General features: G+C 36.3%; 1 protein-coding gene across 1 annotated transcript; it reads left to right on the top strand.

The window, feature by feature from the left end:
- Window positions 1-4,289: 4,289 nt before the first annotated feature.
- Window positions 4,290-7,322, top strand: LOC133324599 (slo-interacting protein 1). The gene has a single exon (XM_061533435.1). It carries the CDS (start codon window positions 4,308-4,310, stop codon window positions 7,320-7,322), a length of 3,015 nt encoding a protein of 1,004 aa, XP_061389419.1. The 5' UTR covers window positions 4,290-4,307.
- Window positions 7,323-11,840: the final 4,518 nt, after the last annotated feature.

Below are 11,840 nucleotides of genomic sequence, written 5' to 3'. Positions count from 1 at the left end.
TCCGTTTCGGAGATGGGACCCAGAACCTAAAATAATCTACTCATTTTACATGTTTCGCAACTTTTTACTCGAAAACCGTTCCTCAACCCACAAAACTGGTAAAACATTGAATAAAATTTAAGAGAGCACAAAACAAAATGGCGTTCTCTTTGTAAACTTTTTACTCTAGAAATTTGGTCGAGTAAAAATGGTAAACAGGAATGCCTACTTCTGATTAGCTGTTATGTTGATTTTGAAGTATTGCCATCTAATTTTGGCATATTTACTAGATTTGCGTTCCCGAACTTTTCAAATTATTTTGTACAATGAGAGCAATTTTGAAATGTTTCCCTTTTACTAGATTTACTATTAAAAAAGTACTGGAACAGACCATATGGGCGCCAGAAAAAGCTTGTTAAAAATCACGTGTGAACATGTCATGAAGTTATCGAAGAACATTTTCGACTTGCTGTTTCTTATACGCCCATTTGTCGACCTGCATACCCCTAATGAAATGTCAAACAAAACAAACAACAACATTAGTAAGCCAATCAGAATTCTGTCAATGTGAGAAAATCGGAAAAAATTGGGAGTTGCGACGATATCGTGCGGTCCATTTGTGGAAATAACAAGAATATATATATAAATAAACATTATATTTTTAGAAATATTCGGTAGATATTTAAATGCCGTTTATGGGACAAATGTGCGTAGCCATAGATGTGAGATTTTGACACAACGAAGTCTAGAAAACACCAAAAGTTCAAGTTACATACGTTGCAGAAAATAGATATATTTTGCAAATAAAACAAATAATTATTAATTCATTAAGTGTTGCTGCAGAATATCGGCAAGCGGAAACCGATTGTGAATGCATTTAAATGATAAATAGAATTTAGTGATTTGTGTAAAAAATTCGTATGGTGCTATCTTAAGTGGACACACAAACGTAAGTAGATGAATCTATTTTCTGGGATATATATATTTTTGGGGTAGGGGTGGGGGTTGAGTTAATGTCACTAATTAAAAAAAAACTGAGTTGAGAGGTCAATGATTACGAAATGGTTTCCCGTGTTTTTGTTTTCCTGTTAATTTCGGTGTTTAACTCCTGCCTGCCCGCCACCCCCACTATGTGGCGAACTTCTGATTCATCGCAGTGTGCGGTGCCGTAATTTAAATTTGCATTTAACATTAACCGATTATAGGTATGCATGTATGTAACACAACAATAATTTCACGCTGGCCTCCATTGATGTGTTAATAAATTGTTTGTGTTGTTGTCTAACTGCACCCTCCACCTCCTCCCTGGTCAAAAAAGAATGCATTGTTGTTGTTGTTTATTTTTCTTGTTAATCCACTTAGTTGTTGGGGTTATTTGAAATTAGAAAAAAATCTTCTCGTTGTTGTTTTTGGTTTTCTGTTTTGTAGCATCCATCCATTCGTATTTACTTGGCGCTTTCAATTCTGAGTGTGTAAAGGCAATTTATTCGTATTCCTTTGTCCGGCTGTTTTATTTTACAACTAATTGACGTGTAAATGTTGCACGTCTATGTTTGAAGGTCAAGTGCACATTTCCCACAGTGCTCCTCATGTAACAGATTTTTAATAATTTGCTTCGTTATAAATTTCCTTGAACGGAGAATTAAAAAGAAGATTTAAAAGAAAGTGAATTTTGGGGTTGATGGGAAATTTGGTACCAGGAAGGCACATATTTTAAGTAGTATAAAGTGATTTAATAAACTTTCCATATAATAGTTGTATATTTTCGTACTCAGCTATATCTGGAAATAGTAAATTGTATTCGCAAGACCTGTTCATAGGTTGTTAATAAGTTAATTAAAATAGGTTTGCTTTTCCGTTAAACCATGAGGACGTCAATAAAAGCTGAAAAATGGTGGGGAACCTATATTTTGGGGCTAGGACAAAACATGGAATTATATTGCAAATTTTCAGCATGGACGTTTTTCCCCGAAAAATGAGCTTCCTTATATAGGGGCTATACCAAAAGGTTGACTGCTGATGGAACTAGGATTTTGGCCGATATACTTCTGACAGAAACAAACTGCCAGAAGTATATCGTAGTCATCAACGGGGTTTCCAAGCTTTCCTCGGATTGCCCACTCTTGACTACTGTTCCCTCTGTTGCATATTTGCTTTGAAGCAGTGGTAGCCTATCGGCTGCCGCAGCCGTCTGCATGACAGATTCCGTCTTTGAGGGAATGGTATCACCAGTAGCCTCCGTCGGCATCCCGTGTTGACTAGAGGGGGAGACTTTAATGATCGTAGAATTAAAATCTTCCTCCTCGTCTCTCATGGGGGTGTCCCATATGCCAGTTGGGATACTTTCCTGACTTAGACGGAAGCGGTCATATTCCTCAATCAGGTTGCGTATAGATTCAGAGTGTTGGGTTGTTAAAAAAACTCTTTGTTGATGTCAACCAGGGTAGCGCTGAAATTGTTGTTAAAAAAAACTCTTTGTTGATGTCACCCAGGGTAGTGCTGAAATTTTCCCCACCCACATTCAAAATTGTTTTTGAGGAGCGTGTGCTGAAACTATTCGCGCTGAAAGAAGAGTCCGTGTCCGCGTCGAGTTCTTGTATCGATTGTTTGACCTTGGAGAATGAAAGACTGAGGTTGCCAAGGCAACCACAACTTCATCAGTCGTAGAAGATTTTTTTGTTTTTGAGGTTTTTTAAAAGTTTGCTAATATCCATAGCAGTTGGAGAAGTGGAGGACAAGTTGTCGACCATGGCGAGGACTTGGTAGCTAAACCTAATACTGATTGAGGCGCCCAGGTATCAACCAGGCTCCGTTAGAATATAGTCGGTACCCTGACTGCAAACCAAAAACACTGATAGGCACGGTCCGCGTAACACCTCAGCATTGGGGAGTCGTCCTTTAGGGCAGGAGACCAGATTTCTTTATTTAATTTAATTTTTTTATTTATTTAATAATTTTAGACACATTTTTTAATCTGGTTCCCATGTTAGCTGCTTCTATCGATGGCTGATGTTCTCATTTTGCAGTCTCCCAACCAGCATATGTTGTGTCCATGATATATATGGACTTAAAGAAGTGCAACATATCATGTTGACCATTGCCATTGCCAGAAAAAGAGTCTTGTTAAATGGCTGCACAATCCTTGATCCCAATTGGTCTAAAAATAAATCTAGTTTTTTGTTGCGATAACTCTTTCTATTTGACCTTCGTGACAGATGCTAGTCAAGTGGCTTATTGGATTCATAGGAAAACATTCTCTTGAATCAATTATGACGGTATTTTGGCAGGCTTGAATTTGTATCCATTGTGAAGCACTTACGTTGGCGTCTCCACACTGAAGCCGCATAAATTAACAAAAGCCTGCCTGCCGCTTTATAGAATATCACTAATTTTTTGTAGTTAATACAGCCAGACTACTTAGTATGATTCAAGCAATTATATTTCTAAAATTCTTTATACAAATTTAGTGGCTTTAATTTTCATTTTCTTTTTTTCTCGCTTTAATTTTTCATTTATCTGTAAGTAGTTATCTTGAGGTTTTTCTATATATGGTGACATTATGACAATGAAATAGAGTACATATTTATTTTTAATTATATTTATATATTGGTGTTATTATTTATTATTAACAGACCGATATATTAAAGAGCGATATCGTTCAGTACTACGTACATTTATTGCCTTTAATTTAGATTTTAATGGATATTACCCCATTGTGTTTTGTTTCCCTCAGTCCTTTTTTCTTTATAAAGGCCCCTTTTAATATAAATAAATTGCATATGTATAGCCCTGTGTGTTCTTGTATGCTGTTGATGCCACATGCCACACATAAGGTGAAACAAACAGATCCGGTAACTGTTACTTTCATTGTTGTCTCTGTCGATGATGGCAACTCTGTATCTTCCTTTTATTTTCTTTGTTTCATTCGTGAACGAACATACGCACACACACATACATACCCAAGTACGACTAGGAGAAAAATCTGAAGACGAAAAAATTCCGAATGGCAACATCAAAAGTTTTTTGTGTAGATTTATTTCGATAGAACATTTATCATATCCGTCCAAGTTGAGAAATTGGGAAATTGTGAAAAACGCTGCAAAAGCCAGTGAAAGAAAATAAAATAACAACAAATAAAATACAAAAGCAAAATGGATATTTTGTAGATGTGCCGATAAAAAGAAGTCGAAGTCTGTAATCATCTACAGAAAGTTTGGAGGATTTTTTAGTATTGGCCAGGTATCTGATCTGTGAAACGCACACACACACGTACAAGTGTGTCGTCGTCGTCGGTGTAGGGAACCAGCAGCAGGAGGAGTAGTGGAACGATGATGATGATGACGGCCAATCTAAATTTTGTTCTATTGAAAATAAATGACACAGATATTTGCCAACTGCAACAGGAGCAGAGAGACTTTGCGGCACTGAGTCGACTATTCACGGAGAACGCAGATGAAAATGTTATTTTGCAATTAAAACGCAAAGCGGACTATTGGAACAATAAGTCGACGCCAGTCGGTGACAACGAAGAGACGGAGATAAGTAAAAGAATTTGCTATCTGAAGTTACAATCGAATGCCAGCAGTGATGAATCGCCTGCAACAAATGTTGAGGGGGCAGCACGAACACCTTCGAAAAATACTAATGCAAATCAGGATGAATCGTCGACGGGGCAGAGGCCACCAATGGAAATTATAGTGAATTTATATCTACCAACTACGGAATCGGACGAAGTATGTGGCCAATCAAAGTCGACCCAAACCGATGACATGGCCTACTATGTCCATGAACAATTACGTAACATCCAAAAGGACACAGAACGCCTCATAGAAGAGGAACATAATTTGTTTGAGCAAAGTTTGGCGCCGGAAATAGACATCGAGGAAATTACGTTGCGCAAGACCCACAGCCATGAACGGTTGGGACTTACGGTTTGCTACAGCAACGGCGAAGAGTATGGAGAAAGTGGAGTGGACGGTGGTGCAGGAAGTGGTGGTAGTGGCAATGAAGTATATGGAGTAGGACCTAGTGTCACTGAAGTGTATATAAGTGACATACACGCTGATAGTGTCGCCGGTCGAGATGGCCGTCTGCGACAGGGTGACCAGATTCTGCAAATAAATGGCAAAGACATAACCACCCGAGAAGAAACGGAAACATTAATAGCGGAGAACAACAATGCCGTGACACTGTTAGTCAGTCGGTATTTGTATGGGGAAGATGATTTCAATGACCCATCTACGAATGAGGATGACGACGAGGTATTGGTTGTGGAGGATGATATAGATGATGACGATGAGGAGTATTACGATGAGAATAATATGACATATGTCAACTGTATGACCAGTAACGATTGCTGCCTTAACAATGTGGATGATTTCGACAAGGCTTTAATGTCCCAGGTGGAGCAACAACAGCAGCAGGAGCCAATCGGTGATGCGGTGATGGATACAACTGCCACTAACATGACTAAAGAAAAACCTAAAAACACCAAAATCGATAAGAAAGCCACTAGTGTTTCGAGACACAACAGCAACACAACAAATCTCACAGCCACTGCCACAACTGTAGTTTCAAATATGGACACTGCCACGAAATCTATATCGTCTTCGACGCGTAACGCAGCCGAAAACAAAACAAGTGATTATTATGAATCCGAACACATCTACGAAACTATTCCCGAAGATCCCGAATCCGAACCGTTTTACTGCTCGCCCTATGACAGCTCGGTGTATGTCACTGCCATAGCCTCATGTTCCTCCTCAACCGTGACCGATGCCTTGCAACATCAAATGCAACAACATAAGCAGCGTGTGGTCCAATGGTTGGGCATTAATCCCTCCCATGGTATTTGTCATACAGCACTGCCGCGGCACACGGTACGCAACACCAGTGGTGGTGGACGGAGTTTAAGAAGCCGCCATAAAATTAGTTCAATGGGTACAATGCGCAGCACATTGACCTCGCTTACTAATGGATCGTCGTTGGATGGAGGTATTGGTTCCGCAATGACATTACCAGCTTCTCAAGTTGATGATCAGGACAATTCGTCAAGTGCATACAATACCGGTGGCTCCAATAACAGTGTATCTCCCCATTCTGTAGTGTTGACCAGCAAACTTCGTGGCCCTGAAACTTACACTAATACAACAGGTGGTGGCGGAATATCATCGTTGGCTGGAACCTCATCTACAGATGATGTTCTGGCAATGCAACAAATATTAATGCAACAGCACAAGCTAGCCAGCCAACACAAGGTGTTGTCACCACAAGGAAAAAATAAAATAACAAGTCCAAAAAGTGCCAACAAACTTCCTTTGGTAGACCAAAACATTGGCATAAGTGGCAAACCCACTGGTGGTGGTGGTGTTGGCATTATGTATAATAACAATGACACAGTCAATATGCAACGAAGTACAATGATGCAACAGCATTTAATCAAACAAACACCATTGAACCTGGATAAGATGACTGCTGCTACTCCTCAGCAATTGTCATATTATCAACATCAATTGGCAGCGAATAGTAGTGATCAGGTGCACTGTCCTCAGTTTACGGCGCCCAATTTAAGTCAATACCACTTCGTTAGCAGTCAAGAGGTAAACAATTTATCGCTTAACAATAAGATACCAAAGTCTTCCCCCACAGTAGCTGAAACCACAACGGCTAATGGCAACGGCAATAATGTGAAAAAAGATGGCGAAGAAGAAGCCATGGTGTGGAAAGTCAAACGACGACCTGACGGCACACGTTATATAGTAAGGCGTCCGGCCAAAACTCGTGTCATCAAAGAACGTAACGTTCGCCTCAATGTGGAACGTTTGAGGGATGATGTTACAACGACAGAAGATGATACAATGTCTGAAATAAAGACGGGTCGTTATTGGACAAGAGAAGAGCGTAAGAAACACATTGAAAAGGCCAAAGAACGCCGCCAACAGCAACAGTTGCAATATCAGCAACAATTGCAACAGCAGCAACAACAAATGAATAAAACACAAGACGTCACAGCTACAGCACCAGAAAATCAAGCTCATTTCTTAAGCTTTTCCCGTCAAAAATATCGTCAACATTATCAGTTGCAATTTAATACGGCCCAAGCGGAAGCGGCGGCCCAAAAACATAAATCATCTCTTAATTATTCTTCACAACCTTCCAATATGTTGCATGAAGATAGTGCCACTGGTGTCGGTGGGGGTGGTGGTGTTGCTGCAACTGCAGCAGGCATAGAACAAACTGATCTTGTTACCACCAATATGTCAGCAACAGTGGCCGTAAATTCTGCAATATCTACAGATCGCAATAATCTTAATAGCAATATGATATCCGTCACAACTGTATAAATATCCATAATTCCTAACTATTTGTAATTATGATTTTTTTCTTTGTTTTTTTGGTTTATGTATATTATTTAGAGAGATAATATTATTTTATGTGAATATTAGGGTGGTGTAAAGGATCTCTGTGGAAGATTTATTATAATTTTTTAGAAAATTTCTGAGGATTATATTTCAAATTTTCACATAAAGGGATCTATTTTTTATTTTTACTTGATCCCTTTTCACTTGAATATATATATATAAATGTCAAGAATCGGTTCAAAATTAGTTTCATGTAAATCAGATGTCTAAGGTTTTTGCTGATAATTGCAGATGGCTACTCGTAAAGAATTATTCTGAGCTAAAAGGTGAATCTAAAATCCCACTTTTGCAAATATCGAAATTGTGTAGGATATCGTATAGACTCTCCCTGCTGGATAGAATAGTGAAACAAGAACAGTTTTGTGTCTGAACCTCTACCGAATAAAAATCATTTTATCCCCAATAATAACTTATATAAAGTGCAGATACTTTACTGAATTATTTCGATGTACCACCCTATTATTCTCCGAAAAGGTATCAAAAATCTAGAGTTAACTCAAATTTACCTGCTTAATCAACAGTATATACACAAATAAAATAAAAGTAATAATTTAGTAAACTCTTCATACCCTAATATGTGTATATGCAAAATATTTGCAACATGAACACAATATACGTAAAATCAGAATATGTGCCAAATTAAAAAATTGATTTTTTTCTATCACACGCATTTGAATTCCAAAAAAATATGAGAAAATTTTTGTTTATGTATATAGTTTTATATAACTTCACATATAACTAAAAAGCAGCTCAGCATACAGAATATTAATACCTAATACGCACAGTTGAAAATGCAAGACGAAAAAAAGAAAACAGAAACAATGTAGCAATGTCAAGTAGTTGGAATTTTTTTATTAGCTTTTAACCAAAAAAAACATGGAAAATATATAAATATATTATAAATCACTAATCAAATTATGTATTACGATTATTTCTAAGTTATATAAAATATAGATATATATACAAAATGTATACAGAATTTTCATAAAAAAACAACAGCAATTTGCCATCCGTTTCAAGTAGTTACAAAGCAATGATGTGAGTGAGAATTATTGGATGCAACAATTTATAGGATTTCGTTTAAATCAAACAATTTTTATCAAATTCCAAATATAACAATTTCTAAATACTGTTATCCCTGTTAATGTAAACGTTTTTCTTTTTTGATTTTGTTTGGTAAGATGCAAATTGTTTTTCCTTTTCCATCTTTCAATTCTCCGTCATATTTTCTGCAATATGTAGTAACTTGTGATGTACACCTTAACTCTATGCCATGTTCCAAACTCGAAATAATTTCATTCCTTCCCATAACCATAACCATGTATACAGATAACAAACCAATGTATTTTTTATATCATTAAAAAATAATTAGAGCGTTTTTTTTTTTTTTAATGTGTGTTTAAATATTTAAGAATATTCTAATGTATAACGAAAATAAATTTTGTGAAAAGTAAACAATACAATGTATTTGTTCCAATATATATTAATATAAAAAGATAGTACTAATTGTGTTGAGCAAAAAACAAAAACAATAAACATATTTATTTCTTCATTTTATTATTCCTATATATGAAATATCAATTCGTTTGTTATAGTTTTTATTATTAATATAAAATAATACATTAAAAGTAAAACAATAAAAATACTAAATACCTATATATACACCAATAAAATTAATAATCATTCTTTTTTTTGCATAGAGGGAGGGGGCATTGAAAATTTTGATTTTTTGTTACAATGACTGTTACTGGCGAAATCGTTTATAACCGTCAAGGAATCGGAGATATTAATCGCTATACGTGATAGTCGTTATAAAAGATATCAAAGAAAAGGCTGAGCTTTCCTCGGGACTTTTGGATAACGTTAACACTAGAAAGACGGGAATTTTGTATATACCTATATTGCCTAAAATCGGTCAAAATGACCTCATTCGGAAAGAATTTTTATTGTGTAAAGAAATTTTTTTAACTATTTTTTTAATATTTTTTACATTATCTACAATCATACAAAACGTTGTTATTATTTGTTTTCGGTGGTAGGGCTCTCGAGTTTCCCCTTATAAAAAATAAGAGCGCGGACAAAATGTTCGAAAAAGAGGAAGTCTTTACTCTAAGAGTGATATCGACTGGAAATATAAAATTTATTTTTCCCGATTTGTGTGTTCGTTGTATTTCTAGAGTAGCAAAGGGGTTTCGATGTTGGTGTACTGATCTGGTCGTATAAGAACTTTACTTTATACAATAATAAAAGTAGTTTGATTATTTAATATTTCACAAAAGGTCAAAATGACCGCTTTTAGGCAATAAAGGTATAGCACATGTGAATACGGGGAATGAAAGAGGGGAGGAAGCAGCTAGTATGATTAATAAACGTAGTTCTATGTGGTACAAAAAGTCACCAAATTTTAAAAAGCTGGGTCATAATATACACAATTATTTTTGTACTTGAAATTGAAAAAGGGTCAAAATGACTGCCTTCGGCAATCTAGTGTTAAAAACGATGTTGTTATAAAGACATACAAATCTATTTTATTGTCTGAAAATAATTTGTGGAAAATATTATGTTTGAAAAGGGCGCACAAGACCTGGAGATAGAAGCAAGGACATGTTACTTTCCTCATCTTCCACGATTTCACTTAGAGTTACCAGTTATACTGTCTTAAATGAAAATCTAGTGTCAGAGAACGATGACCGAAGTTTATCAGCCCAACCATGAATACCAAATCCGTAAATAATTTCTCTTTTCATTTCCTTCTATCATGAACAAAAATCCGCAAAAAATCAATCCTTGAAGAAAAAATAGGTATCATGAACTCACAAAACTGGAAGTTGCAAAAAGCCTATTTTTTCAGTAATAAATAGGTAATTTATTATAAACACCAAATTTATTTAGAAATAAAATAATAAATATTCCATGGAAAACTAAATTGACCCAATTTTTGCTTGGTCAAAACTAATGCAAATTTTTAATTTTTTTTTCGACATCGTAACCATTATTTTTGATTACGGCTGCACACCTACGAGGAATTGAGTCTATAAAACACTCAATTTGATCCTTGGATATACTATTCCTCGCATCCTGAAGATTTGGGAAGAGGTTATTTTCGTTTCTGAATTTGTTTTGTTTTTTTGCTATCTTTGATACTCGAAACATTTTCCATAGGACGAAGATCTGATAATGGTGTTAGCCATTACAAATCCCTGATAAACACAAAATTTATTTTGAAATATCAAATATTCTATGGAAAACTAAATAGACCCAATTTTTGCTTGGTCAAAACTAAAGCAAATTTTTTATTTTTTCTTTTAAATAAGTATATTTGGCTAGTAATCGATTATTTTTGATTACGACAGCACACCTAGGAGGAATTGAATCTATAAGATGCTTGTTTCTTAATTTGTTTTGATTTTGCTATATTTTATACTCCAAAAATTTTTCCAAAGGACGGAAGATTGTATTTATCATTATAAATTCCTGATTTTTGACTTCTGCAAATATACTTTGATATGTTTCGGTGTATGTTTGAGGTTATTTTTAAGCTGAAACACCCAAACAAGCGGTATATTTTCTTCTGCGAAGGGAACCAGAGCGTTTTTCAACACATTTGTAGAAAAAATCTGGAGGGGAGGTGGCCTTGCGTTTGAGTTGTTTGCTCAGACCATAGTAGCATCGTTGGCCATCACAATCCTTCTCCGAATTCCAAAACTGATGTCATTCGTTTTATTTATGGTGGTAGGAAGGTATATAAAATCTCTGACTAACTCGAAGCTGTAGTTCTCAAGTTCCACAGTTGGTCCGAGTCTAGTGGACGTCTTGCGCGTTGAAACCATCAGCTTGGTCTTCTCGCCGTTTACTGCCAGACTCACTTTGGCAGACTCCTTCTCAATTTGTTCAAAGATGGCTGTTACCGCTCACAATGTTTGACCCATTATGTCGATGTCATCGGCGTAGGCGAGTAACATGTGTTGTTTGGTGTAAGAGTGTCATTTCTGTTCACTTTTGCCTCTCGTATGACCTTTTCCAGCAGGATGTTAAAAAGGTCACACTACAAACTATCACCTTGTCTGAATCCTCATTCGGTATTAAGGGGCTCCGAGAGGTCCTTTCCGACTTTAACTACTGATCTTGTGCATGTTAAAGTTATCCTGCAAAGCCGAATTAATTTTGCAGGAATGCCAAACGCAGACATGGCTTTATACACCTCTGAACGGATAAGTCTGTCGACGAATAGATGGAATGTGTCGATGTGTTTTTCGAGGGTTTTTTCCAGGATTTGGTGCTGAGTGAAAATCTGGTCAATGGTGGATTTGCCAGGTCTGAAGCAGCATTGGTATGGTCCAATAATGTCATTGACCATTGGCTTCAGTCGTTCACACAGCACACTGGATAGCACTTTATATGCGATGGGAAGGAGACTTATTCCTCTATAGTTGGCACATA

The sequence above is a fragment of the Musca vetustissima genome, unplaced genomic scaffold (assembly GCF_032173495.1).
Source record: "Musca vetustissima isolate MV318-11 ecotype Yass unplaced genomic scaffold, APGP_CSIRO_Mvet_v1 utg13625, whole genome shotgun sequence".
NCBI lineage: Eukaryota > Metazoa > Arthropoda > Insecta > Diptera > Muscidae > Musca > Musca vetustissima.
Note: the sequence above shows the minus strand (reverse complement) of the source record. Positions and strands in the feature narration are given on the sequence as shown.